The sequence below is a fragment of the Passer domesticus genome, chromosome 4 (genome assembly GCF_036417665.1).
Source record: "Passer domesticus isolate bPasDom1 chromosome 4, bPasDom1.hap1, whole genome shotgun sequence".
Taxonomy (NCBI): domain Eukaryota; kingdom Metazoa; phylum Chordata; class Aves; order Passeriformes; family Passeridae; genus Passer; species Passer domesticus.
The window spans coordinates 25839036-25855458 of record NC_087477.1 but is presented as its reverse complement, the minus strand read 5'-3'; the positions used below and the strand labels follow the sequence as shown (position 1 = coordinate 25855458).

Below are 16423 nucleotides of genomic sequence, written 5' to 3'. Positions count from 1 at the left end.
ACTGAGGGTAGACACATTTGCCTATAGCCTATGAGGCATATAACAATTAATATTATTTATTTTTAAACTTCTATACTTGTTAAAAAGCATAGAATACCTTCTCATTTAAAAAAATGTTTTAATCTTGTGCTCCTGCCATCTTTAATGTGAGCTTGGAGGGAGATGAAACGTGTATGTTTGAAATAGTGCTATTTTCATAATTGTTAATACTCTTAAATTTTTCTGCTTTCCTATTCTTGTTGAGTCTTACTGCTTCTTGCCTCCTTGCACAGAATTATCACAGTAGTAACTTGCTGAGGCACAGGGCAATACTTGAACATTCTTGGTGGCTGTGTGTAAACTTAAATTTGAGTTGACAGCACTTAATTAAACATGAAGCATATGATGAGTAACTGTGTGTAGGGGGAGATTGCACTTCTGTTGTGGGTTGTTTTGGAAGTGGTTTTCATTTTTTAAGCCTGCTGGTTTTAGAGTTATCCTAAGTATTACAAATAAGTCAACCAAATCAGAGAAGAGAATCTTCCCAGGAGGACTAAGAACTTTGAATGAACTTGATTTTTGTACTACAGGCACTTCATGCTGTATCTTTTACAGCTTTCTCCAGACACTCTCAGGAATATCCATACAGATAAACACTGAGTTGAGAAAACTCAGCGTGAGTCCAGAGAATCTGTTGCTCACTTACAGCTCTGAGCTGTTGTGTTTTGTTTGATCTAGATCTTGGATGCAATATAGGAATTATAAAAATTAGTTTTAGACTTTAATGCAGCTCTGCAGAAAGCTGCATTCAGTCCTTCCATGATGCTTGAGCTCCTCTGTGTTTATTAATAGTCCTTCCTCTTTTTAAAGCACCATTATCTGGCTATTGAATGTAAACATTTGTGTAAAAATTACAGAAGTTGGGTTTTTTTGGTGTGTTTTTTGACTGGTAAACAAAGAGTTTTGTAACAAAAAATACTGTTACAGCCTTCTTTCCACAAAAGAAAAGCCTGTCAGGGCAACATCTATGGAATACTTAGAAGCAGGATGAGCCATAGATTCCTGGAGCTGCAGTTAACTTTTCCATATGGTGTTCTAAGCAGCAGTTTCAACATGGTGTTCACAGAAAACAGATGGTTTCCAAAAACTAATTAGGAACAGAAAAGTAGTTGCTGATAATTTGAAATTCCATTCTTGGGGGTCTGTATCTCCACTAGAAGTACTTTTTTTAGATAAACTGAGGAAAAGGAGGAAAAATATTCCATTGTTTCAGTATATGCTTTCTAGAAAACCTTTCAGTATTATGCCCCTATTTTGGGGAATAAATGGGCCACATTGCTTATTATGCCTCGGACTTTCCACTTGCAACTGGATTCAAAAAGACTATTGCTAATATCAAATAGATGATATGTAGCAATAGAAATTATTTCTCTAATCATTCTTTGTAAGGCAGCTGCTAAGTCAGGTCGTTGTTTGGGGAAGGCTTTGCGAGTCAGGCAGGTGTCTGCCAGCACACCTCAGGGCACTGCACAGAGTGCTCTGTAATGCCAGTCCTTTTTAATAAATCACTGGAGAAAATGTCACAGTAAAATAAATCAAATAACTGTGGTTGGATGTGCTGAACACAGACCAAAAATCACGACTCTCCCACAGAGTGAATCTGCCAAAAGTAGCTGGGCTTGGGTTCTAATTTTGAACAGTGAATCAGTTGATCACTGACAGGGCCCCAAGGAGGTCTGCTTGGCACACACACTGAAACTCTACCCAGAGCTAGTAAAAACAACATATGTTCCCAGAAGCTGCTTAGGAAGCTCTTTAAGCACTGGGGAATATCTGCAAAAGCCTTAGACCTTGAGAGTAGAAATAAGGACACCAATAACCTCAGTAATGAAGGGCTAGTCACCACAACTATTACTGCTGCTTTAGCAATCGTGGCTAAATGGATTAAGGCTAATACTGCTGTAAACAAGTGTAAGAATGGTTAAATTCTAACTGGGATTCCAGTGTGGACAGATATTCTCCTGATTTTTAAGCAGAAGAATTTGCAAGAGCAGGCAGTGCAAAGGGATTCTTTTAGTATAGGTGGTTCAAAGGTGATATTCTGACACCTTTAACAACCTGGTTTAGCCTTTTATGGTCTATATTATCTCAAGGCTGGTGTTATTCCAGCATTTGAAGAGAATGTCAGAAATCAAGTCTAAGGAAGCATTTTCTGCTTTTGGAGAATATGATCCTTGTGGTCTAAGGAGAAGTAGAGTGACAAGAATTCAGGTGTTTCTGACACAAAGTACCTACAAAATCTCAGTAAAATGTGTTTGTATTTTTATTTTAATCAGCTTTTTCAGGATCAGACAACTAACTTTGTATTAAGCCATATGTGTAATGGAAGTTAGCAGGAAGGAAAATAAAGAGACAAATCCCTGTATGTGCTTAAATGATGATGCTTCTCCAGACATTGTGTGCTTTATGCAGCTGAAATCAATGAAATCTTGACCTGACTGCAGAAAACAGAAGTTTAGTTTGGTGCCATGGTGCTGTGTTGTTGTATTTGTGGTCAGAAGTGACAAGGACAACCTGTGCAGTGTTTGCTTCAAAGCAAACACTTTTTTTTTTTTTTTTTTGTTAAAGCTGTGAGCAGATTCAGTACCTGCTGCTGATGAGCTACTGAACAGAAGCTGGTGCTGCTGCTGGCTGCATGGAGTTGTGTTCTTGAGCTATCAAGAGGCAGCCCATATTCCTTTTATTGTGTTGTTGCAAGCAGACTCTGGAGCAGACTCTGGTGCCCAATGTGCCTTTCTCTGCCATTGCAAACCCAGGTGCAGGCTGTGGAAGGGGCTGTGCTGCAGACCTTCCTTCTGCATGGAGTGTTCTTATTGCAGAATAAATTTTAAAACTATTTAAATACCCCTTTAAGCTCTTTATGTCATGATCTTATGTGTGCTTAGTCTTGGTGAGGACACTGCATTTTAGGAAAATGAGGAAGGACTTTGGAAATTTTTTTTTTTGTGTTTTGCAAATTAATCCTGATGATGGTAATGAAAAAACCCTGTAATCCAAACATTCACAGTTACTTGCATGGGTATTTCCATCAGCTGCAATCATAGGTGCATTTTGGTCCAGACTGAACATGCTGATACCATTCTCTTTAAATTGCAGTATGCAGCAAAAGCATCGGTGCTGCAGCTTGGATTTGGGCACACTGAGCTGGACCTTGATTAATTCCATTTGTTGAGAGCTGTGATGGAAACAGAATTAAAGCTACCAGAGAACATTGCAGCTACAGTAGCTTCTAATTCTGTGCAAAATAACAATGCAGTTCACTTGCTGAGCTTAAGTGCCACAGACCAGCTTAGTAGCACCCTCTGTATCATTGGAGATGATCTTCTGTCACTAGCTGTGCAATATTGCAGCCCTCATCTGTTCCCAGTTTTGTTATAAACTGAAATATAGTTTGCATTTTTATCTATATTTGCAGTTTAAGTAATGTGTCTAAAAATCCTCTTTCATCAAATGTGAAAATAGATTTGATAGATACATAAAGATATTAAAGAGAACTGGTTAAACAGAAAAAAACTCCACACAATGGTGAAGCAGTGGCACAAAACTATTTCATAACTACTCTTGCTGATATAGCAATATAACTTTTTTCTCATCAATCACATGAATTATTTTTGCTTCCTCTTCCATAACCTGGTCTTAGTTTTTAGCTTGAAGCAGATGAGGTTTTCCTTGTTGTTTGTGTTTTTTTATTTAGCCAGAAATAGGTGATAAATGATTTATAGGCTGGCTAGCTTTACACAATATGATCCTACTGCTGCATTTGCTGTTTTTCTGTCTGTGAAAAAAATATAATCAATGCAGTGAAAATAATGAGGTATTGATACATGAAAATAATGAGGTATTGATACCTGATACATGGGTTGTTTAGCATCCTGCAGACAAAGTATGATGAAATGCTTCATGAACTGGTGATTTAACAAGAAAAAACCCCTAAAATAAACAAAAGTACCCCATTTCACATTTATTACTGTATTTGAATGCCTTTCAGTAATGTATTCATGCTTCTAAAAATCTTTTTAGATAGAGGAAAAAGGGTTAATCGAAAAAGCAGCCCTCAAACAAAAAAATACATTTAGTGAACTCTGACTTTATTATTGGAAAATCAGAAACTTGGGAGACTGTCAGTTTACCAGTAGTTATCTTGAATAGAATTCTGGAAAAAAATAGCTTTTGCCAAACCACTGAAAAGGTTTGGTCAGCCAGAATCTCAATATTGTACAAACCCAAACTTTGCATTGGGCCTCCCATTATGCAAATTTGCTTCATGAGTCAAAAGAGGTTTGTATTACAAGGAATACATGTATAATTCTGTGTAAATACGAGGAATATTTGCTCTTCAGTGAGCACTAAGAGTTTGGAAGAATGCATTGATTCAAGTACTGCCAGATATAAGTGGAAGAAAGTGAAAAATTCTTTAAGGATGCCAGCATTGCTTTCTGAGCAGAGCTTTCAGTGTTGAACTTCACTGTTACTGATGTTATGGTTTTATGTTTGTGTTTGCTCCAATCTACGCTTCATAGTTCAGTATCTTACAGAAGGAGGAAGCCTGGAATATATTTTTAAAGTTTCTTATTTTAAAAAATGAAAAAATAATAAAGGTTTTAAAATGGATCTTCAGTAACAATCTATGAAGTAATATTCTTGGTCTCTGAAAATCTATTTCCAGATAGAATTAATTACTTCTGAGCTAATAATTTCAAAATGAAATTAACTTCCTCATGCATTTCAAAAGCACCTCTGATGTGATTGATGCAGAGGTCCATAAAACATGGTGATGCTACCCAGATGCTTCCAGTGTTCAGCAGCATTTCTCATGTTCTGGCTCAGCAGAAACAGTCATCCAGACTACTCTAGACGCTTTTAATGTTTAGCAGCCTATTGCTGAATTATGGCCTTCTAAGCATCTTTGCCTTCTGATCTACTCACCCTTCAACTAAAGAAAAACCCACACTGAGTCAGCATTTAACTCAGAAAATAAAAAGTACTGAGTCACCTAAATCCTCTGCCTCACTCACCAGAGTTGAGTTCCAATCTGCTAATAGCAGTATGGCAATGAAAGTGTTGTGGTGTGATTTCAAAACGAGCCTCAGCAGACGACACAGAAGTCCACTGATTGATAAATGGGGTTTAGCACCTCTTATCTGTGCTCTTCAATGATCTGGAGAAGTGGGCAGGGGTTTAGTTCTGTGTTTCTGGGATGGGTGGAGGGGGGCATCCATTTTGCTTTTCTTCCTGGAATTGTGGAAGTTTGTTAAAAGGAAGAACTGAATTTCCAGATATCAAGAAGTGTGTGCAGTATTTTGTTGGATTTTCTTTTAAGAAGAAATTAATGGAGAATTTTCTTCTGGTCTGACAGTATTGATGCATCTGTTCTTTTGTTAGTACCTAAAGTGTATTTGTAATACATTTGCTGTCTGAATATGAAATCAAACATGTTTCCATGTCTTCAAATGTATTTTGCATCTGTTTATCTGCTTATTAAAGCAATTCAGAAGCAGCAGCAGACTTAGAAGTAATATTGGTTGAAGTTGGGAGCTAATGAAATTCAACCAGATCTTTGAAAGCCAGATAAAAAGTAGTTTCTATTTCCTGTAGTACATTTTTTTTTTTTTCACAGTTTTGAGCCTCTCATCCTTTTATTAATCAGTTACATCCTCATTTTTCTTACTTGATGCCCCTAGCCCAGCATAGCTGTTCCAGTTTTTGTGTACAAGTTGCAAGTACAGCAGACCTCAATAATTCATGACAGGCAAAGCAGAGTAAGCATGGAAGTTAATTTGCTGAGCACAAAATAACTCCACACTTTATGTGGATGTGTTTTTACACAGAATTTCAGTCCTTTCATCTGTGAAATGTCATTGTTTGAAATGGTGCATAGAGAGAACTTCCATAAGCCAAATTTTCTTCCAGTGTTTTCAGTTAATTGAGAAGGATACTTCAAGAATCAAGTATCATTAGAAGCTGTGTGTGCTGTTTAGCAAGCTGTTAGCATTGCAAGGTAATATTACAAAAATAGAACTGTAAATTTATTTAGAAGTACAGTTGTTGCTATGCTGAAACAAATAGAACACTAAGTAAATGTGTTTTAAAAATGTGTTTTAAAAAAAATTAGCCCTTTAGTCTTAAGGGCTAAAATTATGTTAAATGACCAAAATTTCAAATACATCTGAAAAGCATCCTTCAATCCGTGAGGAGCTCAATGGATTTTATCAAGGCTTGTTGTTATGTGAAGTAGAATCTGTGAAGGGAACAGGACTGAGAGAGAGACCTGAATTTATAGGATACTGAAAGTTTTTTCCCCTCCTATTGCAGTGCTGTGAAAAACAGCTTTGAATGACTGCAAGATTAAACCCTTGACACAGGAACTCGGAGAACAATAGATTTTTTATATCTCTACATAACAATATTAAATTTCAGTGAATCGTGCATTTCAACTAAGGTTTTGTGCCTTAGAATTACTTAATTTGATTTTTAATAGAATTTGAGTAGAAAGCTGAATTTGGCAGCTGCTGCATGAACAATTCAAGACATAGGAAAAACATAGGATCACAGAATTATCAATTGAATGGCCCTTGAAAGGTCATCTAATCCAACCCCTCTGTGATAAGCAGGGATATCTTCAACTAGATCAGGTTGCTCAAAGCCACATCCAACTTGACCTTGAATTTTCTCCAGGGATAGGACACCCACAGTCTTGCTGGACAACTTGTTCCAGTGTAAAACTATAAATCTCTCATTTAAAGCTTAAAGATTCATGAAAAATTATTTGTACCTGTCATCAAAGGACATTTCCAGATTTATGCCTTTTCTTTTATTCTTTCTGCACGAGCCACAAACTAAGTTTGAATTTGTTATTTGCCTGTGGAAAAATAGTTCTCATCTGAAGAGCTGCAGCTTTTGTAATGTTTCCAGGAAATTGCCTGTAAACACTGGAAACTTAGGATTGCAATAGGTTATTGATTAATGCTACAGAAACTCTTCTGATCTAAAGAATCAAAAAACCTGAAAGTACATAGAATATTTGCCCATATAATTTGGGGAATTTTTAAGTTTTCCACAGTATGTGGATGCCATGTTTTTCAAGTGGGGTGATTAGCCAAAGGTGTGATTTCTACAATAGTGCAGGATAGGTGATTTTATGGGAGAAAAAAAAAGGTAAAACTTAAATTTTAGCTGTGTTTGTATTGTGGAGTAGGGTGTCATTAAATCAGTAAGATTTGACTAAATTGGGTGAACCAGATATCTGTCCTTATGTGTGCCCTTTTCCTTTTAATGTTCTTTCATAATACAAGTAGCTTTTATTTTTAGCCTAGCTGCTTGGTGGTGAGATGGAAGGTTAGCTGTGTGAAGTCAGGTGCTATTTTTGGCTCTATTAGGCTTCCCAGTTATGCCACTTAAGGAGAGAATCTGTTATGCTGACTGGTGTGATTAATGCACCTATGGGCAAAGATATCCTTGTCTTGTAACTGGAAATCCTCTTGTTTGTTTTTCTCTTCGGACAAACTGGATTATGTTCACAATCATAAGCTGCACTTGCTAATTTTCTGTTTCCAATTTCCACTTACTGCATGTTCAGTAAGGCTGTTGTTTCTTTGTGTAACTCATGAAATTGAGAAGCATGGCATTAAATTTCACTGTTTAATATACTGAAATTATTGACTCTTGTTGAAATAGTGGATACGGCTGAGGTAAGGATTGGTTAGGGGGTGTTTTGTGTTATAGAGACAGATGAGTGGTACAGACTGATTCAAAATTATTCAAGATTTCCAGAATTTTAGTCCTTTTCAACTGTTATTTTCTGATATCTAAATAGTTGCACATAATCAGTGCAATATTTGAAATGCCACTTTGCAGACAGATCAGTTTTGCCGTTGGAAAAACTGGTGAGCAGACCTTGCCAGGAAGTCCTACTTCACTGGAAGTCCTTAAGAAATAGATACGTGTATGAACTCACTTTAACTTATGCATATTCCTACAGCTTATTTTTCTTCCTGTCATTTCCATTGCAGTGAGGATGATGTGTTTGAATCACACCCAAATGCAATCTTCTATTTCCACGTGTTCATTTCCAGAATTAAAATTTTGAGATGTTAGAAAAATATATGCAAAAATCTTTTTGAACTTGAGATTAAAAACTAAAATGTGAGATGTGCTCTGTTCTGTCATCTGTTCCCAGCAGCTGTGGGGCTGTGTGAGTTGTGGTGACCTGACTAGTCTGTTTATTCAGTATTTCTGCATTGTCATACTGTAATAGGCGTTTCCTGGGCTTTCTGCCAGACTTTTTCTGTTTACCAGGCAGCAGGCAAAGATTTAACATTTGTTTCCTTTCTTACTCCTTAGATCCCCTGTAGGATGGAAGGGCTTGTCTTCTCCTTTTTTCACTGCTCTTCCTTGTCATAGAATGTCACTGGAAAGAGGTTCATTTTCTAGTGGTGACTGTAATTATGTGACACAGCCACTGATTAAATAGTCATTTAAGAAGCTGACCTAGAAGAATTGCTCTCATTATGGTCTTTGTTTCAATTTTTTTTTCCTTTTTTTCTGTTTTCCTAAATAGGTTAATGAGCTCCCTTTATCCAAGGCAGACAAATTCAACATTTACAAATTATTAGAAACAGAAAACTTAGTTTTTCTCTCACAGCTTGCTGAATTTATTAAACTTGAAGGACAAAACAAAAGGATGTAAGATGCCAAACCTCAAGTGGTAAATTGGACAATGTCTTGTGGAAGCTCTGACCTAGAAATCAGATTCATTTCCTAGTTTATTGCACTGTCCAGCAGAGCTGAGGAAACCCTCAGACCTTTCTCAAGCTGTGGTTGTGCATAGCTTCATGAATGTGAATAATTTCATTGACTGCTGTGGGACTGCTGTGAAGTTTAAAATTAACCTATGGCATGGGTTTAAAGGGGACTTTTAGAGTAAGAGTAAACCAAAAACCCAAGTGAATTGCTTAAATTAACTGTGGAGAAAAAGGACCTTCAACATGCTCTTCAATATCTGAGGTAATTTTGCTGGTCAAGATGCACAGTCGCATAACAGAAGATCAAGTCATTTATTTTAAATTTTGCAACAGAGTTGATACTTTTTTATTCTTTCAGTATGATGTGATCTGTTACTGTATTTCATGTTTCCTTTGCAGACAAAATAGTTGTGCATTTGAGCCCCTGAAATTAAGAGGCATTTGACCTAATTCCAATTATTTCCAGAGAACAAAGGAGGGATTTTTGTCCCTTCTTGTCTGCTAATGACCTCATGGAAGTTGACTGTTGGGGAAGTTGTTGTGGTGCCTTGCATAGTCCTCATAGCTATAGCCAGTGGGAAAGGTGTGGGTGTCTCATGTCTTACCAAGCTCACAGTTTTGTGTCCTCAGACTCCAGGGCTCCCCAGCCTACCCTAAAGCTGTTTTGGGCAGCTTTGCCCAGTCTCTGTAGCGTTTGAGCTCTGTCAAGCCTTGAGTCAGAGGATAGCAGCTTGCTTACCCTTCCCTTGGTGTTGTGTAGTTTTGTGCGCGTTGGGAATTCCCAGAGGGATTCTGTAGTAGAGCTGTCACAGAGGACACACATAAGCTGGTGAGGAACAGAAGCTTTTGCAAGTGTCAAGTGCTTCTTCATTACACCAGCAGGAATCTTACCAGTTTGACCTGATTTTCCAGGTTTACTACAGAAATGATGTAGCAGTGGGTTTTGTTGCTGTTCTCGTGTACAGTGTGGGCTTCTGGCCCTTGAACAGTTTCTTTTTTTTGCCTGCTCCCAAATTGCTTAGCAAACCTGCCTTTGACACTTTGTCATTTGTGTGAAGTGAATAGGTTGTTAATTAAAAAAAGAATACTGGCAATTGCAGTATTTTATAAAGGGCACGTCATGGTCTCATGGGTTTGACTTTACTCAGTATTTTTCCATCCTGGGTGTATTCTAGCTACCCATCTGGCTATTTCCTCACTGTGGACATGTCACAAAACATGACTCAGGACAACCAGGCAAGTAGCTGCCATATTTTAGTACTGAACTTCTTGTGTGCCTCTTGGTTAGTCATGAAGATCATTGATGGTTTAGTAAGTAATTGAGAATATTGGTCAAAAACAACCCCTTTTCCCTTGGTCAAGTTATTCTGAGAAGGAGCAGAACCAAGGGGAATTTCCAAGCTAAAAACTCCTGTGTGAAAGTCATGGTACTCAGCAGGGAAGGGTGGGAATGCCCTTTTCACCTTCCTTTTTGAGTTCCTGAGGCTGCCCAGAGGAAACTTCCTTTTGCAAGTTAAGCCTGCTGCTCTTGGTGATGGAGCTGAAATGGCAGACAGACAACTGACCTGTTTGTGCAGGAATGCTTTCCTTGCATTTTGCACCATAAACCCTGGAAAAGTAAGGCTGGCAGCTTCAGAAAATGCTGCAAGAATTTTAATAAGTCTGAATGGCAGTGAAGAGGAAGTGGCAGTGCTAAAAGTATTTCAAAAGAGGAAACAAAAATGGTGATTGCAAATATGACCTGACTGATAAAATAGACAAGTATTTTACTTTTGCTTACTCACAAAACAAAGTTGATGCAAGGGGCAAAGGGCAGAAGTGCCAGGGCAGCACAGTTATAATCTATCCCAGTCAGAGGGACAGCATTTCCTACAAGAAATGTGGAAACCCCTCATACTTAAGGCAGTAGCAGGGAGATTGTATCTAGATTTGTCATGCTGACGTTTAAAAAATTGTTCACATTTTTTTTTCAGCAATACATGGGAAAAAAAACCCACTGCAGTCCTTGAAGAATTTCAGCCTCCAATGCCTGTCTCACCTGTTGAGCTGAAAATGCATTCACAAATCCAGCTGTTGCTGTGCATGCTAGTTTTCTAGTTTTCTTTTTGCCTTGTATGTTCTGTGCTTCCTTTTAAAAATATTTACACCATATCCTGTTTTCTTGAAGTTAGTAGATACAAGTATTTCTTCCATTGTTAAAACAAATACAAATAATCTCTTGTATCTTTTCCAGTTTTGATGTTTTAGATCCATTTTCAGCTGCTGCTGAGAATTTGTCATCCGGAGAAGCTTTCCCCAGACAGAGGGTGTGGCTGTTCAGGCTTAAACTGTGCAGTCCTGTAGCTGATTACTTAAATGGAATGAGACATACTACATTAAGCCAAACTATTTGTATTTATAGCCCTTCCTTCTGCGTTTAGAATGAAGCACATTTGTAGAGCTGGCATAGAGACAGTTTACCCACCAAGCTCCTGCCTGGGGCTGTTGATATATGATCACAGGACTCTGTTGAGTGCTACAGATTTCAGGGAATTTGAATTTCCAGGAATTTTTCAAGTGTTTATAAAACCTTCTTGGCTCCAGTCTCTCTCTCTCCTTTTTTTTTTTTAAGTATTTTTCTTCTGGAGATTGGAGGAAAAATATTTTCTGGATCAACATTCATCTGTTTATTTCAGATTTTGCCCATTGTATGAAGGGCAGTCAATAAATACATGATGAATTCTATTTATAAACAGTCATCATTATTCATGGTTTTTCTGGAGGGGAATGTATCTTCTGTTTGTTAGATGTGGTGTAAGTAGGGAGTGATGTAAATCACATTTCAAGGCATGTGTGCTGGTAAGGAGAAAGGGATTTCCATATGGATGACAATTTGTATGTTCTAATCCAGTGGTTTGATCTGACTGAAGAAGTATTTCTTTGAAAAGAGCTAACATCTTTGGTTTTAAATGTTTGCCTGAAACATAAGCCTATTTTGGAAGGCAAATACGATCGGTGTATGTGACCTTAAAGCACTGCACAAATGTACAGCAGTGGATCAAGAATCTGATTTTTCAAAGAAATGTGTTTTTCTCCCTTCCTTTTCAATGCCCCATGTTTGTGGGGGTTTTTTCTGCATTTAAACCACATTTTTTTGGCTTTTAGCTGTAGATTTTCTAGTGCTTTGACCAGTAATTGTCTTACAACCTGTTGTTATACCTGACACTCCTGTAACATAGAGCATATTTAGTCACATACGCCTCTCTAGGAGAGGTCTTTGTGTTTGTCAAAAACTTCATCCAGTGTCTCAAGATTTCATTCCTTCAGTTGGGGTCTTTTTTGAGCCCATCAAGAAGCAGGGATGTCCTGAGTGGTTTGCACATGGACTCAGAAAGCTGTGGAGAGAATGCCAGTGAAAGGATTCTGAGAAAAGGGCTGAGTACAAAGCCAATCCAGTCTCACTCACACATTCTCCACTCTGCTGTGTGTAGAGATGTATTTTGAAGAAAAGCAGTGCAGCAAGACAGCCTGAGCAGCCTTGAGTTGTCAGAGGAGCACCAGTGAGTCATTTTTTGTTTTAAAGAAGCGGCTGGCAGTGGAGTTACCAGGTCACAGGCAATGTTTGTCTGGGAAAGGGTGTTGCATTTAAAAATAAATAGAGTTGAACACATTTTAAACATGTTAATTGAAACATGCAAAGTCAACAGAAAAGTGCTTTTAAAACTAAGAGTGACAAAACAAAGAGTGGGTAGGACCGTGACTGGATAGTGAGAAGAGAAGCAGCGTTATCATACACTAGTTTGATAAACTAAATCTTGGTCCCTAACTTTCTGGAATACCTGACATCCTATTCATAAGCACAGATTCCACTGCTAATGAAACTTAAAGAAAAAATGTTTTCAAGATTTTTTTGTTTTATAAATTTCTAAATGGATTGCATCCTGATTAAAGTAATGAAAACTCCTCTCCTATGACCTAAGTTCAGATATTCTTTGGAGTGGAATTATGTGATTTGCGAATTAGACCACAGTGGACTTGCAGCATTCAAAATCACATGCAAACAAGTTAATAATTTCAACTTATTAACTTTTTGAACACTGAGCGAAAAGCTTTTACCATTAATTGCTGTGTATACATTTATTTTAATTCTGTAGGAGATAAAGACTTCATTTTAACATCAGTTTGCATCTGGAGAAATCCTCCCTTGACTTTATTACAATAAAAGCCTAGAAAAATAACTATCAGGTTGTGCTTTTAGAAAAATGCATTTCTATGAATTTAATTTTGAAAATTCTTTCCTCACCTCATAATGTGGTGTGATTTGGGATTGGTAAATTCTAGCAGGTCCTTATCTTTTGTTGCATACACTTGTTCAATACTTTTCTCATTCTTGTGTATTTCAGATGTAGCCAGTCTGAATTATTTGTGGGGAGAAGGGGGACTTGGAATATTCCCTGCTGGAATATAGCGAGGATCTGAGTAAAGCTTTCTCATAGCTGTGTTTGCTGGCTTTCAGTTATAATTGTATTTGACACCTTTTACAGTAAGGTGAATACTTTTTACAGTAATCTGTCCTGGTGTGTGACTGACAGGTGGGACTCACAGGGATCAGGCACAGCGTGTGGGAGCAGGCAGAGGCTGGCCTCAGCCTGAACTCCAGGATAGAGGTGCTGTGTCTCCACCTTCAGCAGCCTATCTGATCACTGGCACTCAGGATTACTTCCTGGGGAAGCTCTTATGTACGTGAATATGTGAGGAAGGATATGTGGGAATTACATGTTTCTTAAAATTCGTTATTCATTCCCAATCCTAGTAGCCATTTTCAGCAGATTTTCCAGAGCATTTCTAAGGGTGTTCCTGTCATCTTTTGTGCACAGATCTGAGCCTTACTCTGTAGAATTGCTCTGCAGACAACAAAGGGATGCTGCTGCTTGCAGTTATACCCCTGTGTATTTCCCAGACTCTGACATAAAATCTGTCATTCCTTCTTTCCTTACTCTCAGTTCAGATGTTAGACTGGATGGGTTAAGGGGTGAGGTGAGGCGAGGTGAGGCTTTCATTCAGAATAGAAAAATTAATTTTAGGCACTGCTAAACCACAGCATTTAACTCCAACCTGCTCAAAACAGCCCTGCAAGGGCATCAGGAGCAGTGGTGGGCAGGCAGAGCTTGTGGAAGTGGCTCCAGCTTTAGGGACTTGGAGTGTGAACATCTCTGCCCTTGTCCTGCCAGTGCTGTGTTCTGGGTGTGTGTGATGTGTTCTGGAGCTTTCTCACAGCTTTTCCTGTTGGCTTGGTTGTTGGGTGCTGGAAATCTGTGGAAATGACAATGAGTCCTCTTGATTATTAAGCAGAGAGGAATAAATCCCAGGTTAGCAAAACTTCTCTTACATTTGTGCAGCCTTTTGAATCTAGCGTTTGGTGCCTCTTGGGCTAACTAAAATCAGCAGTTTTTCAGCAAGCAGAGCTGAAAGTCTCTCTCATCAGTGAGAGCAAACTGTCACTGCATCAGTAAGGTGGCAATAAAAGGATTTTGGTGCTGGCTGTGGCCCTTTGGCTGCGCAGTGACACAGTGACACAAATGCTGGATGCTGTGAGCTGTGCTGTGCTGAGGATCTGGCTGCTCTCCTGGGGGAGCTGCCATGACAACCCTGCTGCTGGTGGGGAATGCCCTGGCCGGAGTTCCTGCGGAGAGCTCGGGCTCTCTGAGGGGCTCTGGAATATTGCAGGCACCAGAGACCCTTTCCTGTACTCCTGCTGATGTTCACTGTTGTCACAGTGGGTGAAATATGCAAATGGTCGTGACAGGTATCTGGGAAAGAAAAAAGCTGGTTTCTCTAAAAGCAGATTTTTTTAATTACTTCTCTGATTTCATGGCTTTACCAAATGATTTTAACTTCTACTACTAAATTTAATGTGGGCATGCAATGTTAAAAAAAAAAGGAAGCAACTATGCGTTAAAATTTTAATCCATTTACAGGATTAAAGCTTGATTCCTGCAAACACTTGTTTCCCTTGCAAGGGAATTAGAATGGGTGGAATTTCTTTTTGGTTTTAACTGTTTTGAAAACAGACATTTGCCCCTTGATAAGGTGATTTTTATTGACTTTTGGGGACTGAGATTTTTTTCAAGGTATTTGGTTTAGTGTTTTTAGAGAATGTCTAAACCTTCTTTTGTTTCTGATATCCTGATCCTTCTTGACATACATTACTTGGATAGCATCATTATCTAAGTAGAATCATTACTCATATAATTAAAAACAGACAACTGTAAAGAGCATGGAAGGGATTCTATTTCTTTATTTTCTTGAATATGAAATACCTTTTAATAAAAGGGAGAATTACTTCATGATTTTTAGCAGGACGTTAAAACATGGAAATTAAATGCCTCAGAACATGAAAAAAACCAATTTGCAGATGCAATCACTTTAATTCAACAAATCTTCCCACAAGCAATTAATGTATTCTTAATACATGAAGCTTTGATATTTGATAGTGTTTTCAGATGTTCCTGTCAAAGCAATGTGTGTGTAGTTATAAGAAAAAGTCATCAGCATGCCTATGTAACTATAAGCAAAAATAAGAGTGCTAAATGTCAGAGTTTTTGGAGGTAGGGGGCAGTCATATTTTACATTCTTGGCCCTGATGTTTCCTGCACTGCTTAGAGAGAGATCTGACTTACTGAGGAGCTGGAGTGCTTGTGTCATTAGAAATGAACATTATGGTATCACTGTGAGAAGGTAAAGACAAACTTATTGACTGTTGCTGTCTAACTCAGGATTTAGTTTTGAAAGCTCTGCGTGTGTTTATTTGGCTGTGCAGGTAACGTGCTTGCAGGACTTCTTTGGAGACGACGACGTCTTCATCGCGTGTGGGCCGGAGAAGTACCGGTACGCTCAGGATGACTTCGTCTTGGATCACAGTGGTAAGACTTGACCCCACTGAAACAGGAACTTCTCCATCCCATTCCCCTGTTCAATCCTCAAGAATGGTGTGATTCAGGGAAATATACATGGGAGGAGGTTTTCCAATGGATAAAAAGCTTTATCAAACCATCGTCTGGATCCTGTAAGCCTGTTAAAATGCACCAACAAACCTGATCCAAATTCCTACAGAACTGTCCCTAAAGTTACATGGAAAGCAGAATTATAAAATGTTCTGCCATGGATCTAATGAATCTAAAATCTGTTAACGATGTTCACTTTTGGCATCTGTGACTGTAAGATAATTTCCATATTGCTTTCTTCATGAGATTTTTGAATAATCTCATATGTAGCCATGCTCATTTCAAGTCTTGAATTACCCTGCCAGACAATTCACACAGTGGAATGAATTCACACTTATCTACTACAGACCAAGTGTTGGCCTTGTATATATTTTGAGGTCATAGGGGATGTTGAGTAGGGAAGGAGGTGAGGCAAGCTGGGACTTTGTGCCCTCCTTTCTGCCTTGGGCAGATCACGAATTGAACTTCTTTACTAAAGTCGTTTTTCCGTAAAGCAAAACTTTGTAATGTAAGTTCAAGGAAAAAGCAGTCCTCTACCAGAGAGTTTTGGAATTGTCTTGAAATACCAAATCATAAAAATCTTGGGCTTTTTCCTCCATGTTCATGGAACTGTGGAATGGGTTGAGCTGGAAAGGACCTTTAAAGGTCCTGTCCAGTCCA

The 16423-nt window shown here is 38.3% G+C and overlaps 1 protein-coding gene across 6 annotated transcripts in view; it reads left to right on the top strand.

Annotated features, from left to right (window-relative positions):
* DCLK2 (doublecortin like kinase 2) overlaps positions 1-16423 on the top strand; it is a 79109-nt gene that overhangs the window by 29297 nt on the left and 33389 nt on the right. For all 6 annotated transcript variants that reach the window (XR_010360799.1, XR_010360798.1, XM_064416682.1 and 3 more), the window contains exon 3: positions 15580-15682. Coding sequence is in view for 4 of the 6 variants with exons in the window: in XM_064416682.1 (XP_064272752.1) it covers positions 15580-15682 (103 nt within the window). In the remaining 2 variants the exon portion in view is untranslated. The remainder of the gene's footprint in view (positions 1-15579; positions 15683-16423) is intronic.